The 18,383-nt window shown below is 35.4% G+C and overlaps 1 protein-coding gene and 1 long non-coding RNA gene across 11 annotated transcripts in view; one reads left to right on the top strand and one right to left on the bottom strand.

The window, feature by feature from the left end:
• The window catches only part of LOC125050380 (dmX-like protein 2), a 51,359-nt gene that overhangs the window by 20,115 nt on the left and 12,861 nt on the right, over positions 1-18,383 (bottom strand). For 4 of the 10 annotated variants that reach the window (XM_047650173.1, XM_047650169.1, XM_047650178.1 and 1 more), the window contains exons 11-37: positions 18,031-18,105; positions 17,222-17,405; positions 16,342-16,526; positions 16,037-16,141; positions 15,616-15,797; positions 15,036-15,150; positions 14,144-14,336; positions 13,438-13,585; positions 12,940-13,135; positions 12,182-12,394; positions 11,767-11,918; positions 10,251-10,396; positions 9,949-10,052; positions 9,567-9,874; positions 8,569-8,853; positions 7,796-8,059; positions 7,134-7,283; positions 6,664-6,815; positions 5,914-5,977; positions 5,235-5,312; positions 4,567-4,689; positions 3,637-3,775; positions 2,917-3,093; positions 2,343-2,564; positions 1,108-1,283; positions 603-740; positions 18-133 (exon numbers count right to left, since the gene is read on the bottom strand). In XM_047650173.1, coding sequence (XP_047506129.1) covers positions 18-133; positions 603-740; positions 1,108-1,283; positions 2,343-2,564; positions 2,917-3,093; positions 3,637-3,775; positions 4,567-4,689; positions 5,235-5,312; positions 5,914-5,977; positions 6,664-6,815; positions 7,134-7,283; positions 7,796-8,059; positions 8,569-8,853; positions 9,567-9,874; positions 9,949-10,052; positions 10,251-10,396; positions 11,767-11,918; positions 12,182-12,394; positions 12,940-13,135; positions 13,438-13,585; positions 14,144-14,336; positions 15,036-15,150; positions 15,616-15,797; positions 16,037-16,141; positions 16,342-16,526; positions 17,222-17,405; positions 18,031-18,105 — 4,390 coding nt within the window. The remainder of the gene's footprint in view (positions 1-17; positions 134-602; positions 741-1,107; positions 1,284-2,342; positions 2,565-2,916; positions 3,094-3,636; positions 3,776-4,566; positions 4,690-5,234; positions 5,313-5,913; positions 5,978-6,663; positions 6,816-7,133; positions 7,284-7,795; positions 8,060-8,568; positions 8,854-9,566; positions 9,875-9,948; positions 10,053-10,250; positions 10,397-11,766; positions 11,919-12,181; positions 12,395-12,939; positions 13,136-13,437; positions 13,586-14,143; positions 14,337-15,035; positions 15,151-15,615; positions 15,798-16,036; positions 16,142-16,341; positions 16,527-17,221; positions 17,406-18,030; positions 18,106-18,383) is intronic. The other 6 variants (XM_047650171.1, XM_047650180.1, XM_047650170.1 and 3 more) reach the window with 4 other exon arrangements.
• Positions 11,324-11,630, top strand: LOC125050395. Its single transcript, XR_007117140.1, has 2 exons — positions 11,324-11,413; positions 11,447-11,630. It is a non-coding gene; the product is annotated as an uncharacterized LOC125050395 (long non-coding RNA).

Below are 18,383 nucleotides of genomic sequence, written 5' to 3'. Positions count from 1 at the left end.
ATTTTTCAAATACAAACCCCAATATTTCATCCATTATTAATTTCTTCAAACTGGGCGGTAGAGTAGTTTCAGATTCATACAATCTCGCTATCACCATGGCTAGTTGCAAATCTCCCAAACGAGTTATCAGCACCTATAACAAATAGTCGACTGGTTACAAAAGCATCCTCCATCCATTAATTTCTCTGCCCTTAAAACATTTTCTGGAGTCGAAACTCAGTATCCGACGGGTAAATTTTACTGCCTTTAACAATTCTAGCTTTTGGTAGAAAAGAGTAGTTAATGAACATTAATGATTGTGCCTTAAAACCTTAACAAAAAAGATAAGAAAATAAAAAGATTAAAAAAAGAAAATTAGAAATGATATTTAAATCACCTGTATTTAGGGCTTGCGGTAATACCCGCGCTTTTAATAAATAGTCTTTAAATTTTAGCAATTATCATACAAGTGTACTGTGCGTACCAAAGCGTACTGGTACGCTGCGCCTAATTCGTAATTTATCATGTCATTTACACATGTATATATCTTATTTCTTACATAGCGTGGGATTGTCTTCGTTTTAACATGTGTGATGTTTGCATAAATAAAATAAACAAGTTACCTCTAACGCGTCCTTTAAAGCACCGCCAAGAAGGAAAAAGGCAGCTGCGTGCTCAAATCTCTGTCTTCCCAATAAGACGAAAGCATTTTTCAAGGCTGCCTTCCGCCACCGATCTTCCGTAAAGTCATTCGAGAAGAACTGAAATAATTTCAATGGAACTTCTTTATTAAAGAAAAGGATAAAAATATATAGTACTAGCTGACCCGACAAACGTTGTTTTGCCATGTATATTATTTCTAGGAAACATTTTTTAGTTCAATAAAAATAACTAAAATTCATAAGAATCGGTCGAGCCGTTTCGGAGGAGTATGGGAACGAACATTGTGACACGAGAATTTTATATATTAGATAGACATTAGACATGTTATCGTAACGTATCTCCAGAAATCACCATTAGAAGAATGTACTAACAAAATTGATCACAAACTAAAAAACATGTCCATGAAGAAAACGGCGTGTTCAAAAAAATATTCATACAACAAAATCTATATAAGTTAAAACTCACTGCAGTCATTTTATCATGCTGGTTAGATCTGAACAGACCCCAGAGCAGAGTTTTCTTTTTCATAGCCAAGTAATACAAGGCAGCATCCATCGGATCCTGCTTAGACATATAAGCGGCACGGGCTAACTTCTCCACACAAGTACGGAGGAGATCGCCACGCACCCACCAGCCGACACCTTCGAATTTAATAATATGTCATATATGGAACTTGGTTTTTTTTTATTCATTATATACATTTCGAAATAGTTAAAAAGCAAATTTATAATAACGGGTGGAATTTTCAATAACAATCTAAATTTTGGATAGATAGCTAATTTGTTTTACAGATAAAACAAATTTGATTACTATTATTTTCGTACAATTTAATTTTTTTTTAATTTAATTTTCTATCTTTGTCAGAACTTTGTTCCTAAAAATAATCGCAATTGGCGATATATAGGTTATCGTCTGGCATAGTTTATTTTTTCTGGTGCGAACCTGTTTTATTTCCAGAAGTAGCTAGCGTATTTTCAAATAGAAATGAATGCAGTATTTTTCTTTAAGAGTTTTGTTTGAATTTAATTTGCTAACTGTAACCGCACGGATGGTCCAGTCTGTAAAGCACCTATAATTGGCACGACGCCAAAATAAACATATAGCGACCCCGGTGGCCCATAAAGACGGTTTTTGGAGCCATCAAAACATGTATAGAGTCTGGCTAATGAAAGAAGATAACGAAAAAGAGCGGCAAATTCAAAAAAATGTAGTATGGTATCCCTAAAAGTTTGATATATCTTGTGGAATAAACTTACTTGATACTTGATTTTATTATTTTTTACATTGATAGTAACTGTATTTCTATGAAATTAAATACTATACGTATTTAGTCTTTTACTACTGATACTTAAAATGACAAGCATTGCATGGAAAATTAAAACTATATTTATTATAAAACACCACTTTATTCGGAATAATCAAAATCAGAATCCAAAAATAAATAAAACAAAGTTAAGGCTATTATACCTGTTCACTATTCGGAAAAAATATATAATAGAAATAAAAATGAGTAATTGCATGAAGTATCAAGACAATAAATCATATTAACCTAAGAAATTCAATGACATTCTGTGTTGCCATCCGAAAGTTTTCAAATAATTCAATTATCTTCTTTCATTAGCCAGACTATGTTTTGTAAAGCTTGGAAAATAAGTAAGCGAATTCAAAAATAATAAAATACAAACATTGAATTTTCTCACCTAATTCTCTCATAGTACTCCATTTAGCTTGTCCTTTGGTGTACCCTGGTATTAAAGCCAGCAACTGTTCGTGTGACTCTGAATGGAACGCCCATACAAGATTGCAGGTGCCAACGCCAGTTCTTTGTAGGGAGGCACGTTGGGCCAGCGGCAGACATCGGAGAAGATATCCGTAGTGCTTCATTGCTAATAGGAACCGAAGTCCGCAGTCATCGAGGCAATCTGTTAAAAAATGTGTAAATAAGCTATATAAGTATCCAAGTATTGTGTGGATATGTGTGAATACATGCGAATGAAGCGAGGTCTAAAACCCATCATGTGCTTGATTTAGCGTATTTTTCTTACTCAATTAGTAGATAAAAAAATAGTAGATACTTTTTGTAGTTCAATATTTAAAAAAGCTTATGTTATTTTCTGACGCTTTCTGACCAAAAACGCTAATACTTTCTCTTCAGTATAGAAATAGTCTTTAGTTTTAAATAGTGTATTATATTGTATCAGAGGTTTATTATTTATTTATTAGAGCTAATGGGACATTATGGTAGATGCTTAAATTTACTAGAGTTTTACCTACCAGGCATGACTTCCTGTCCACCTTGAGCGACATCCACTCTAGTATTGGTTGTCAATCGTTCTGTGAAATCTGCATCGCAAGTGGATACAGTATCAGCCAAGGCAAGAAGATGCATTTGGTCGAGCGAACTGAGACCCGGCAAATGAGTGTGGGTTAACAGACGCGAGAGGATACGACCTGAAAATAAATTTGTTTAGAACAGAAATTTTTTTGGAGATGCAAAAATACATTTTAATTAGATTTTTTATAATACAATCTAAATCATAGCATATTAAATTTGTTATGTAAATTTATGTAACAGCTCGCAAGTGTGATGCCGGCCTTTAATGAAATGGTACGCTCTTTTCTTGAAGGACCCTAAGTCGAATTGGTTCGGAAATATTTCAGTGGGCAGCTGGTTCCACATAGTGGAGCACGGCAAAAATTGCCTTAAAAAACGCTCAGTTGTGGAACGTTCTCTCACCATAGTTGTGCGCTCGAAGTACTAAGCCGAACTTGCGTTATAGCTTCGGATATATCAACTAACGTTATAAAAACTGCACGCGATTATTTCAGAACTTACTAGATCAAATAGAAAAAATATTTTCAAGAATAGAGTAGAATAGAGAGTATAACCATGGTGAAGTGTTAGTGTAAATATAATTTTAATATCTATTAGTACCTACTATTTTCACCTTTTTATGTTTATATTTAAATAGTTTTTTTAATAATATAAAGTACCTTGTCGTGGCCCAAAATGTGATAAAGGTTGTCTTTCCGGCATTGAAGGTCTCCTATCTACGACATCTCCGTCTTCTAAGAGTAAAGCGTCTAGATCTTCTTCCACCTCAATTGTTCCTTCGAATAGTTCATTATAGTCCTGCAATGGTTTAAAGTTCATTAATAATTTTAAAAGGGCGGCAACGCAATCGCGACCGGAGGGCCCGCATTCAGAGCGTCCATGGGCGGCAGTATCACTTAACAACAGGTGAGCCTCCTGTTCGTTTGCCCCTGTTCAATAAAAAAAAGGGTGCGTGTACTTATGTACGCGCGTAAGAAGTTATACTTCTTTGACACTATTAAAAATAGTTTTTGATTGCATGCAAATAATTAATTACAATTATATAATCAAAGACTGGAAAAGGAAGGAGTCATTATAGTCAATAAAGTTCAGTTTACATTTGAAAAATTTAATAAATAAATATTTATTATTATTCTCTTACATTAAGTCTAACATAAATTCTATTATTATTCGAATGTTGTTTTTAAATTATGTCCAATGCCGTAGCATCTTCCGTGGGCAACTTCATTCTGTTAATTTTGTGTCACGGTGCGCGCGCATCGTAAAATTTCACTCTCATCAATTTTTCATAACGCGCCTAAAGAAGTATAACTTCAAAAAAAAGGTCTAAACCGTTCATATATTTAGTTATCTAGTGCGGCTTTCTAACATACACTACATATACTATACAGACACTCCTAACATTTAACACATATAAACCAATCTATTTTGAAGAATAAAACTATTTTATTATTATGTTCCATATTATCCGACGAGCAACATTATAGGAACGATTTTTTAAGACAACATGATAAGACTTCATACTAGAAATGTGAATGTACGTCTAGAGTAAAAATAGTTCGGTAATTTAAGTAGAATTTTGGGATTACCTTAGCTTCCTGAATGGTAGAGGGATGGTGTGCAGATTCCTTGTCAGCAACAAGTAATGTCCAAAGCGGTAAAGGAGGGACCGATGTTAGTTCTGCATAATCCAGCTGCACATCTTCTGTTATCTAGTTATAAGATATAATTGTGACAATTTGAGGTATATTATACAGTATTGACAGTTTGACTAGCCTTGTCGTCTACACAACCCTTATGAACAATTTTCTGTTCTAAAGACTTTCGTTCATAAGATACACAAAACCCAATGTGAAAGATTGATAATGATATGAAAGTACAGGTGCTTATCGGATTGTGCTAAAATTGTATTGATTGCGTGAATAAATTTAGTTAGAATTGGGAGATGCTTGAATCGAATTAAAATAAGATCCGGAATAAGTTTGATAACAGAATTAATTTAAATATAAGGAACATCGTACAAAAGGCATAAAACACATATTGGGCAATACAAGTACTATATGATTTATGTACACACACTATGATATAAATTTAACTCAAACGCCACATATGTGAACCTAATTTAAAGAGATAACGCTATTGTTCCTGTAAAAAAACTAAATGAATGTATTCTTAGTACGTTTACAAACAATACGGAGTGTTTCATGCCTAATCTGGCAATTTCCCAATATCCCGGATCTATGTTATTATGGGTTACCTGTGCGACGCCGTCAAGAGGCGATGCAGCGCCCGCAGCGAATGAAACGGACAGCGTACGCGAACGCGACCAGCCACGCTGCAACAACGTGCAACATGCATAAGCCGGGCTAAGACGTGCCACATAACCTATGTACATAGTAGTATTTTTTCTACAAACCTACTATTTAAAATGGCAATGAGTTTATATATGTTGGTCAGTGAAAATGTTTGATCAATGGAGTGCTATCATGGGTGGATCATTGCTAGATAATAGTAGATTATTTAAGATCATTTGATCATTTTTAGCTTCAAAATTATGTGCAATCGTGCTTAATTCTTCTTTTAGGACATAAGGTGACGTATTACTTTATAATCAAATATCATGCAATGCCGGTATTCTTTGTGGTATTTAATAAACGAAACCTAATATAAAGAGGAATATTTTTGCAATGAGACAACTGAACAAGTTTAATGTTTGAGTATTCAGCCATATATCGGATACTCTTAGGTACAGCGATGAGTATGAATCCTGTAAATCAAAAATGTAATGGTCATACGCAACTCATAGTTCGAGCTAAGTCTGGAATGTGAAACTTACACCCTGTGATATTGAATATTTTAAACGATCGAACATCTATACAAACTACACCCAAATCACAGTGACACATAAAATCAAGTAGTTTACATATAATATTTACCTGTCGAGATATACTATCCTCATCGCCTTGGGAGCTTCTACTGGTGTATGTTCCACCTATACATCTGCAAGAAATTTGTTATTTTTAACCGACTTAAAGACCGAAGGAAAGCATAGCTTCTCTGACCTATTTGGATGATCAATTCCGAAAGAAACATTATAACATTTAATTAACTATTACTAGATCTATTATAGTTAACTAGATTAATCAATAGAATTATCGCTATTCAATACATTTTAGTCTATTTTGGAGTCTGTTAATAATAAAAGAAGTATAATTAAATCGATGTGATTTTTTCACATAGATTATTATTAAACATATTACATAATCAGATTTTTCATTCCGTAGAATTCTGACATTTCATAAATGTTGCTATTAACAAAGTTCTCCACCGAAAAAGGGACAAATTTGACTCATTTGAGGGCAATAAAAAATAAAATGCTACGTATTTTTATGTTTTACCTACAAAAAGGTAAATCTTAATATTTACTCAAGTGATCTGATACAAAAATAACAAATATTTCAATATCACGAATATCGAATTACCTGAAATTACTTTATTTTATTCTTTAGCTGGCATCACTGCCTACTAATTCCAGGTTTAGTAAACCTTTAAAAAAAATTAATTGTTATCTTTACTTGTGCCTTTTTACTGTTTGTGATGAAAAGGCACGCAATTGTCACTCGTCGTAAAACGACTTTTAATGTGAGCACCGCACTTATAGACTAGTCGGCATTGAACATTCCTACCTTACTAAATGTGCCAATATAGCCTTCACCCATCGAATCTTGCCACTATTAAGCAATTCCATTAACTGTTTAGGATGGTATTGCGGTAGAACCGGGCAAGCCATTTGCGATGCCTCAAATAGACCAAAGTCAGGCATGTAGTTTAATAATGGCTGAAAATAAACCGTAAAAAGTTGTTTATAAATTGTTTTTTTTTGTATTTAGCCTTGTATATAGTCATCATAAGTAAGTAAGGTTAAGATGTTGAGACTGCGAGTGGACTCCCATCTGTCAAAGTCAAAAATTCGTTTTTGACATGGACATACATATTGCTAAGTTACCTTAGAGTTTTAGTGAAATAATTGAATGTAAAACAAATATCAACAATTTAAAATTTAAGTACAAAGAATTATCGATTTTGAAAAGTTTTATTAGTTGAGATTTAGAAGATGCATTACCATCATAATCACACATTCAAGCATTTTGTTTACCTGCGGTTGATCCGGTTGTGTTTTGTTTTTACGTCTTGCGTCTCGCTCCAATAATTGTAAGTTGATAGAGGACACACGCTGCAAGTGCGGCGCCGAAACGCGTAAATCTGAGTCTCTCAGAGCGCGGGATTCTCCGCCTTCTTCGACTTCCTGTTTAATTTGTTTTCTCAAATACTTTTGTATATTCAATTAACCTACCCACTTGCCTATTAGATTGATAAATGATCATGAAACAGTTACATAAATCTGGGCCCACTGTAGCGCCACTGATTTTATTTATTGACCCAATATCCGAATAACAATGTTCAAATCTCAAATAGTAAGAATGGATGTTTGCGAATTTTTGAAATACGCCTACCTTAAAATTTTATTATGAACCATTCTTTTAAATTTTATTTAATTGATTTTCAAGCAAAAGTCTCGTGATTAATGATATAAAAAAGAATAAAATAAGAATAAATAAAATACGAATAATTAATTACTTAATGAAAAGTCAAGTGGCGAGTTCCTTGTCAGCTTTTCTCGTATGTCTAGGTAATTGATACGAGAACTTGCATTAAATATAAGTTTTAGAGTGATTACAATTTTCTTAGTCGTACAATAACTTATCTACATTAATATTTATTTAAATATTTCTATAATCTAAGTTAAGTAAAAAATACCTGTCCATTCTGCTGTCCAGACGTAATCTGTGAGTTCTCTGGCTTCCATTGTGAATAAACATGCATCTCCGAGTCCATACCCACAACCAATATACCATCTCTGACCCACGATATCTGCATGGGCAATGGCGGTAGACCATCAGCGGTCTTCAATTCTATACGACGTAATTGCATCCACCTTATCTCTTCAACGAATAATGGCGCCGCTAGAGACGAGGCTTTGCGAAGTATCGGACGATTGTTGTTAATAGATTCCTTCATTGCCTGAAATTGTTTGTGTTTTGCATCATTTTGTTGAATGTATTTTATTTTAATCCCGCTATTTAGTGATTTCTGTACTTACTGTACAGAAAAACTGTAACTAAAAAATATACAAAGTGTGGGTCTATTTTAAGCAAATAGATAATACTTATACCCAACTCTATGGTAGACAATGTGTACGTTTGTGGGTGTGTCAATCTTATATACTCGTAATAACTTATATAATCAATTTCAGTTTATTGTCTATTCCTTCAAAATATAAACAATTGTATCTAGATTAATGTGAGTAATTCATATCATATTACTTTATTCTGCCCCCAAATTAGTTTTTAAGCCCAAACCCGTTTAATATATATGCGTGGAGAGAAAACGTCGTGTGATTTGAGGTCGCACTTTGCTATACTACTTTTTTGTTATACAGAAAACTATTTACGAAAAAATTACTAGTATATAATATTTGGGAATAAATTATATTAGATCGAACGGCCACGACTATCTCTAAGGAATCATACCTTTATATTTGCCTGCGCTAGATCACTCGAGACAGGCGTAAAGAGCAAAACCCTCGAACCGACGGCCACGGTCAATATATGAGAACCATCCTCCTTAGAAACCCAGTCGAGCTGCACTAAATGCTTCTGTGTGAGTGGACAAGTGTTGCCATTCTCCATAATGCTCCTGCGCAGCGATTGTAAAGTACTGAATGACGGGACGGCGAGAAGACCGGCCGATTTGCCAGTGTCAGCCTCGCCATTACGGTTATTACGGCTTTCGTCTGATGATAGCGTTTGTAGGACCTAAGTACAAGAACATTCTTTAACGGTTATACACAAAAAATATTACATAATTTTTTAATTAAAAAAATTTATTAAATAACGGGGCAAACGGGCAGGTAGCTCACCTGATGTTAAGAGTTACCGCCGCCCATGGACACTCTCAATGCCAAAGGGCACGCGAGTGCGTTGCCGGACTTTTCCCCGAATGATTAAGCTTATCTAACTGAGAAGTTATAAGAATATTGATGTGTGAAAATGACATAACTTAACACAGAACTTAAGAAGGCGCCAGACCAGATCCATGCAACTTCCTCATAATCACTTAGCCCAACAAGCACACAACTCACGAGGGGACTCTTTGTATTGAAGAAGTCGCAGGGTCCGCCAATCATCCGCGAATATACAATGTCAATAAATAATTATGTGGGAATAAAGAAAATAATAATAATAGCAAATAATTAACAAAGCAAGGTTTCAACGACTCAGCGAAAGGTCTCTATGGAGTTGCTGAAAATGCCCACTGAGTTATTTTTCAAGACAGTTTGTGATGTGTGTTTGTTTTATTCAATGATGTATTCAAAAGGTCAAATCTTTATAATCATAAGCCTAAAAAAGTATAAATTGTAACACACGTTCCTATTTTAAGAAACCGGTCACACAAACCATCTAAAATTATATGACATAATTCCGCTTTATTAATAATAGAATAGATTAATTTTAGAGCGTGCACCAACCTGATTAATCCTCTGTTTCTTCTGCATAAATGTTGTATCATGCAAGTAAGAGAGATCTATCTGGGTATCAGTACAGACTCCAACCCGTGGTAAGCTGACATTTCGCAATGGTATCGTATCTTCTAACAACCACTCCGCACCACCGGTACTCTCACATTCGTATACGCAAACGCATAAGTTCACGAATCGTGCGTCTGGGTTGTTCAAATTCGTTGTGGACAGGCCTTTAGGTCTCGTAAAGGAACGTCCGCATTTGTACGCGCACGCAATTCGACCCGAGTACGCTGCGCTTATGTGTAAGGGTTGACCTAAAATAATGTATAATTGCGAATTTACAGATAACCAGTTTTTCTTTGAACTTGAAACAGAAAACCCAATTTACCTGGTATATCAATAGTAGATTCTTGATCTTTATTCATCATTTCCCATTCCTTCCACGAATATTCAAAATCATCATCTTTTTTAGTCACGTCACACTTCCAAAATCTGGTGATACAAACAAAAATATATACTTTCTGTTTCGAAGGACCAAAAAAGTTGTCCAAAATACCATGCACATACTAGATGCATTATTTGAAAATGGTACCAACAAGCACTGCGGATCAACGAACAGGCATAAATCATGCATTATTTTGGAACTAAACAAAACATAACTACACAAACATACAAGTGGACGTGTATTACCTGAGTGTACTGTCAGAGCAGGCAGTTGCAAGTATATACGGAGCAAGGCAGGCGGGATAAATGGAAGCTGAGCTAAGATGGCCAGCTGCTGGTGTCGCGTGAATCACATCTACGCCTTCTGGGAGTGATAGCGGGCATTCACAAACCTGTAGAACAATAATTTGTTAGTTAGCTTCTTCCATTTAGTTGCTTAATTCTAGTTGCTGCAATTGGAATTCTTAATCAATTATTCCTGAACAATCTGCGTAAAAATTTGAAGAAGGAACTAACAAAAATCTATTAACATTAAATAAAAACACCAAAAAACCACGCTCGTATATATATGTATATATTTATCGCGATATTGGTTTAGATATGCATTATATAACTTGGCCGAATTATAGTTTCACTCATACGAGGCATGTATTTAAAGTAAGGTCTCCATTTATTTATTTCACATTAAATAACATGTATTTACAAAGTTTAATACATTGCTGTAAAGCTTGAAATCTAAGCTATTTTTCTATATAATCGCCATTCACTTCGATGAGTTTCTTCATTCGTACGACAAAATTTTGTATCCCCTCCTCGAACCATGATCCCGCCGCCTCGCGCAGGAACGAAATTAAACCCGGAGCACAAAGTGAAACGTGTCCAATGTGCCCAAGACTTTCTCGCCAGTTTTGAAGAGGAAGGGGAAGAATTTCTCGATTCAATCGTTACAGGAGATGAAACATGGGCTCATTATTACACACCGGAAACGAAGGAGCAGTCGAAACAATGGAGACACACGCATTCGCCTAAAGTCAAAAAATTTAAGCAAGAAAAATCAGCAGGCAAGGTTATGGCCACCGTCTTTTGGGACAGAAAGGGTGTATTGCTGATCGATTTCATGCCTCGTGGAACAACCATAAATGCTGATCGGTACTGTGAGACCTTGAGGAAACTTCGAAGCTCGAGCTATTCAAAATAAACGAAGAGGGATGCTGACCAAGGGAGTACGACTTCATCACGACAACGCGCGTCCTCATGTGGCCAACAAAACAACGTCATTCATTACGGAATTTGGTTGGAATGTGTTGGGCCACCCTCCTTACAGTCCCGACGTCGCCCCTAGTGACTTCCACATGTTTCCTGCCCTGAAAAAACATCTAGGAGGAATGAAATTTGCGAATGATGAAGAGGTGCATGAAGCGGTCATTTCGTTCCTGCGCGAGGCGGCGGGATCATGGTTCGAGGAGGGGATACAAAAGTTTGTCGTACGAATGAAGAAACTCATCGAAGTGAATGGCGATTATATAGAAAAATAGCTTAGATTTCAAGCTTTACAGCAATGTATTAAACTTTGTAAATACATGTTATTTAATGTGAAAAAAATAAATGGAGACCTTACTTTAAATACACGCCTCGTATTTTCGGTATTTTCGAAAAAAATGTGTACGGTAAACTAACAATTATAATTATTGTATTCTGTGAATCAATTTTAATACAAAATAATAAACGATGATGAAAATCATGTATAACAAATGAAACATACCTTTTTCGTAGAAATAGATAGATGTGAGTGAATTTGATGTGCGGGTGCAGCTTGGTCGATATCTACTGACACGGAATTCTTTCGGGACTCGCCCTCATCTTCTTGCACTAAAGCACTATCAGGAACGTACATCATACTATTCGTCATGTCATCTACAAATAATGTTTATGGTTCATTAAAAGGGTTCATTTAAAGCGAATATTATATTTAAAAGGCACAGGTGGAAGTATTCCTTGGGAAAGACGAAACACCATAAAAAATAAATAAGAAAACTATCTAAAAACTGTAATATAGTTGGACTGAAAAAAATTCGTTTCAAAATAAAAATCTTTATGAGGATTAAAGGGAAGAAAAACCCAAAAACAGGAAATTTCTAGCTGCATTCATTGTGATGTCATGAAGTACTTTTAATTACCATTAATATCACCCTGCGAAGATACAGTAAGCCTCCACATGTGTACAGTAGAGCCACCGTCTGTTCTCTCAAGAACAACGATATAGAAGGGCTCATTAAAAACTGCGGCTTTCCGCAAATCCACTATTGCCTCCATTCCAGCTTCCGTTATCGTATTCACGTCACCTTCCACACCAGAATCTGAACTTTCTGTATCACTTGATGTCCTTTCTCCTATTTGAACGAATGCAAGTATTTTGATTATTTTATTAATTATGAAGATTCTGTTGTTTTACTTAAAGAGGAAATTATGTTGTTTTTTTTTTTAATGGCTCTGGCACGGTTTGTGCATTAGCCAGCGTCAAGTATAAGATTTTTATAGTTCGTGCTTTTTGCCTTAGAAATTCGACCATTTCCTCTATGTACGGTTTAGGCACTCGCCCAGTACCGCCCAACCCTCCCAAAGGCCGAGAACCAATTTAAATTAAATTAAAATTTGCCCTCGAACCGGGAATCGAACCCGGTCACCTAGCTGCCACTTAATAAGACCGCTAGGCTATGAGGCCCCTAATTATGTTGTTATTGTTACATTGTTAAGCTAGGTTAAAAAAGTAATAAATAATAAAAAGGAATGTTTTCTCAGGACATCGGATCGTTGTAATATGATTTGATAATAGGAAATATATATAACAACGTCTTCATTAGTTCTAGGTGAATGAATTTTGTCTATCAGAAATTTTACTATGTATATATATTTACTATATATAAAAAAAAATTACCTGTAATTAGCTGTTCTTGAAAGACGTGTAATAGTTGTGTGTTATGCCAATCGTGTGTTGCATCAGCGATTGCGTGTAATTGTATTATTGCCCCTGGCCTTGCCGTAGATTGCTGGGAGACTATCTTGAATCTATCGTGAAGAGGAACTCCCCCTTCCTCGATAGTTGATTCTGATGATAGCGACATTGTATCGTGCTGAAATATGATCAGAAATTATAATGTTTGCATTAAGATTTGGTACGTTATGCTTAAAGGGTGTCAAATATTATATATATGAGATAAAAATATTTTTTATTAAAAAAATCCCCTTTTTTTTCAGGGGGGCACACGGACCCCTGTTCTATACTAACTCATCTGACGTTAAGTGGTACCGGCGCCCATGGACAGTCACGCCGTAAGAACGCTCGCAATCGCGTTGCCGGGCTACCCAGAATCAATACGCTTTGTTGAGAAATTTGATTTTTGAAATAAAATGAATATACTTAAAAACTAATTACCATTACATCTTTATGGCGGCGTTCAGACGAGGCTATTTCAGCTAACAGAGTCCGAGCATCAATAACGGCTTGGAACAGACGCAGACTCTCTCCGTCACTCGCCACGAAACATGCAGATGGCGAATTCGAAAGATTTCCTAGTGTGGTGCTGGAAAAATTATAATTTTGACACCCCTGCAACTTCCTCGATACAAAAATCCCCTCGTGAGTTGTGTGCTACGATATTGCTACTCGATTGTGAGGAAGTTGCATGTATCTGGTTAGCGCCTTCTTAATTTCTCATGTCATTTTCACACGTTTATATCCTTTTTAAAAAATATCTTCAAAAGTATTTGTTTGTCTTCATTATAACATGTGTGATGTTTGAGAGCATAATTTAAATAACATTTTAAACCAAAAACTAACACCTCCAGGAATTAAATAATAAAAATCCACGAAATAACTCTTGGGATTGATATTCAGAAATACTTCAATAAGAGGGTTATAAATATCTAAGTTGCCAAATGTGCTACTAAGCTGGACTGCATCTCACTTATTTTGATAATATGATAAATATGACACAAAAGGACATCATATCCATTGGTGTATGCGAGAACACACATATAAATGATACTTTTTAGAGACCAAAGTTTATAACAAAAACCTCGAAAGAGGACAATTTAATTCATTCAAATTAACTGTTTTCTTCTTCATTCTAAAAACTCACCTAGGGAGCAATGTAGGCAACCAGGCAACATTACTAAATGCGGACAAATGTGGCGAATTAACACGCGCCAATTCGGACACACCACCAGACTTGCCCAACGGTCCCACGCATTCAACGCGCCACATTATTAGTTCTGAACAAAGACCACCCGCTGCAAATTGATCGTCCGTCGGAGCTACGTCTCGCGCTTCATCTGTGAATTTTATTAAAATTTTACCATCACTACCAACTTAGCAATCTTGACAGATGGTGAGGTAAGTAAAAATTACCTCGGCCAAGATCAAGGCACTTCGTACGATTAAAAAAGAGAAGTTAGAACAATAATAGAGAGTTTGAAAGGAAAGAACTGGTGTTAATAACACAGTTCATTGAGAGATATTGGTATGTTATACCATAGAGCCAAATTTGATAGGTGTATCATACAGTCAGATTTTTACTGTCACGATATTTATTTATAAAATCTTGCCAACGCTCGGCACACTGATACATTGTACAAGAAAAATAAAATAAAATATTTAATGTGACACGCAATTATACACGAAAAGATAAAAAAAATAAAAACTAAAGGAACAGGAAAATCGATTTCAAAGTGCTACTATGGATATCCAGACCTAGCTTGTTTATCATAATGCTCGATGTGGATATCGGTGAGTTTTGGCCAAAACGAGTTCTTCTTTGTCCCAAATGGGATGATGAAATGCCTGGTATCAGTTACTGGGTTAAACACAACACCTAACGGATAAAGTTTTCAAGGTACGCTTTACTACGCTTTAGCAATATCAAATATCTAGATGTCTTCAAAATCTCTTCTGTTTAACGTCTAGTTTTTCTGAGATGTAAAGGAAATAGTATACAGGATGAGTGCCGTTTTAAGTTGGTTTTTATGACTTACCAGATATGTTGTGGTGACTCGTAGTGAGCAACAAAGGTAATACTGGATGGCACGTGATGTCATTCACTCTAAACCTGTGACCTGACGCTCTTGAAGCGTGACCGATTGACAGTACCTAAAATATGTTCATTTATATCTTGCAGGCAATTTTCAAATAAACAGAAAATAAAAGATCTAGAAGAGAAAAGACAAATGCAAGTATGTTTTTGCATGTTTCTGTGATAGTTTGACGACTCATTGGTCTAGTGGTTAGTACCCCTGACTGCGAATCCATGGGTCCCGGGTTCGATCCCCGGCTGAGACGAACATCGATGTGATGAGCATTTGGTGTTGTGCTTAGGTCTTGGGTGTTTAAATATGTATTTATATGTTTATCTATCTATAATATGTATGTACATCCGTTGCCTAGTACCCATAACACAAGCTTCACCAGCTTAGCATTGACTTGTCTTTAAACAAAAAATTGTTTATCGTAGCAGGGAGATTAGGGGTTACACAATTTCGTTGCTCCGGACCAATAGACTAGCTCGATCCCTGAAAAATACCTAGACCTAATAGTATGGAAGTTAGAAATCCTTACTTGAGAAAATTTAGATTTATCGTCGAAAGTCAACTGCCATAAATTGAGTGTCCCATTTGTGTGGTTAGTGACCATAGATATCACAGGAGCCGACTCTAAAACATCACTGTCTTGATTCTCTATAACTTCGGTTGCGACACTTGTTTTCCTTTTCATATCGTTGTTATTCTCTTCTCTTGCTCCTAAAATAGTTATCAAATAACTAATAAATTTATTTATATGGGAGGATGGATTTTAAATCAGCACAATCAAAGAAAATAATGCAATTTTATATTTAACGTTACTTTAATTAAAGTGTCGCTCACAATTATATTACAAAATGTAATAATACTGTCTGTTTTATGTATTTAAGATATAAAACACGTACTTTCATATCAATTAATTATTTTTGACATGGACAAAACATTTTGTTATAACTTGCCATTTTCTTGATTTTCCGCATTTTGATCATTTTGAGGCCATTCGTGTTCTTCTTTTTCTTCTTGAACACTCGCTAATGGCGTAGTAACTGTTTCTGGTTGTTGGCCTAGATATATTTAAAAAAAAAACGAATTATATACTTACATTTCTAAATATTTCAGAATTATTATACTAAATCTTCTATCTTGAGATATATAAAAAATACACCGAGATTCGATACTATATGATGAGTTCTTGAAGGCATAATTGCTGAATATTTGATAAAACCTAGAATATTCTGGAAATTAAAATATTCTGGAATCTTACCAGTATTAACCGGTTTTGTCCTATGTCGCACATAGAGTGGTTGGGCCGCCGCGTGGTAAAGTGCGGCCGGCGTACACATGGTAGTAGCGTCTCCGAGAGGAAACGCGGAAGGTATTCGTGCCGAAAAGGACACTTGGGCTTGCCGTATTGCACCCGCTTGTAACTCATCTAGCCACTCACATACCCTGAAAGGGATAATTAAAATTTTAAACGATTATTTTTTAATTTTAAATTTACGAATTAAAAAGTATTAACTTCAAGTTTTGTTAAACGCAAATGATCTTAGTCGTACAAAGTAATGTATTACGTTAAAATATTAATAATAAAATTTTAACTTTCAGGCTGTCCCAAGTAAAGCACTGTTTGCCTAGTGGTTTCAGGCGACTTTCTTCCCTGTCATAGGTTCGATATCTGGCTGTACCCAAATGCACTTTCTGCCTATGTGCGCACCAAACATTCGCACGTACGGTGAAGGAAAACATCGTGAGGAAACTGGTATATCTCAAATGACATGTGTGAGACAGAAGGCTGATCACTAACTCGTTTATGAAATAAAAATGATCAAACGGATATAATCTGAGGCCAAGGCCCATATAGGGATGAAGCGGCACTGGATTATCATACTGCCTCAGGTATATATTTTTGTAAGAACGTTTAATGTGTAGTTTTACTAGATAAGAAAATAGTGATATTTCTAAGCTGTATCATTCATTTCATTAGACCATTGCAACACTATAAACATACCACGCAAGGGCATGAATTTAATAAAATAAAAAATGTCATGTAAATAGTCTTCATTTCATTCAAAGAAAGACCATGTATAGAGAGTAAGATATGATACAAAAATTAAGGTGTTTTGAAATAAGAATAAAAATCTCACCATATAAGAAAACTACCATCCACAGGGTGTATCGAGAACAGTAGATCGGGGCTTTGATGCCAATCTCGTAACAATGCCTCAATTTTGGCGTCCAGGGAGTCCGGTAAATGTGTACACGTCACGTCCGTCGCTATCGAGTTGATGGACGTCGTATTAGAAAGGCTTGGGTGACTGTTGCCATTTCCTGTAATTAAAAATTGTTTAGTTTTCCACAGGTTATCAAAAGCAAACTATACGTTAATATACTAGGTATAAATAATAAAATAGCGCCAATTACAAGCTTTTTAGGTCTGGGCCTCAGATTTCTGTATCTATTTCATGATCATTTGTCAGTCTAATAGGCAACCTGTTACCTGACACATGCCGTCTACTTTTTGGGTCTAAGACAAGCCGGTTTCCTCACGATGTTTTCCTTCACCGTTTGAGAGAATGTTAAATGCGTGCATAGAAAGAAAGTCCAATGGTGCACAGACGGGGATCAAATCTACGACCTCAGGGGTGAAAGTCGCACGCTGAAGCCACAACTGCTCAATATCTTTAATTATTAATATAAAGATTTCTTTGAAAGAAATCCCTTGAATTCATTTCATAATTTGGACAACAAACATTCCTTTTAACGTTTATCTATAGCCAAAAAGTAGTAACTATTTAATTTTTCCACGAGTTTTAAAATAAATAATATATTAATTACTAATGATTAAATTAATTGTTTTGGTATTAAAATAAAGAATAAGACACATGATACAAATTTGTATAAGGTCCTAGTGAGATGATTCCTGCCTATTACTAAAGCGTTGAAGCATAGTTACCTGCTTGTTCATCACTATTGCTGTTGTCTTCAGACAGTCCTTTAGTCAAATGTTGACTGGGTCGCCTATGTCCTACTTAGCAGCATGAAATAAGCATTCAAATCGAAGCACAATTCTATTACATAAATTATATTACTATGCTTTTACTAATAGCTATCCAGTTTTGATAAAATTAAGATTTTGTCTTCGTAATTGAAACGCAGACTGAAAGCTTCCCCTACTGCGTATCTACTTTATAGATCCTATTAGAAATACGCTATAATCGACGCATTATCAACTGAGGCTACGGGTCATAAATCATATTTATCTGTCTGTCTCGCTCGCACTTACTTAGGTCTTATGGAGAGGTGTAG

Source organism: Pieris napi, chromosome 6 (genome assembly GCF_905475465.1).
Source record: "Pieris napi chromosome 6, ilPieNapi1.2, whole genome shotgun sequence".
NCBI classification, from domain to species: domain Eukaryota; kingdom Metazoa; phylum Arthropoda; class Insecta; order Lepidoptera; family Pieridae; genus Pieris; species Pieris napi.
This window is presented reverse-complemented; position numbering and strand designations above follow the sequence as displayed.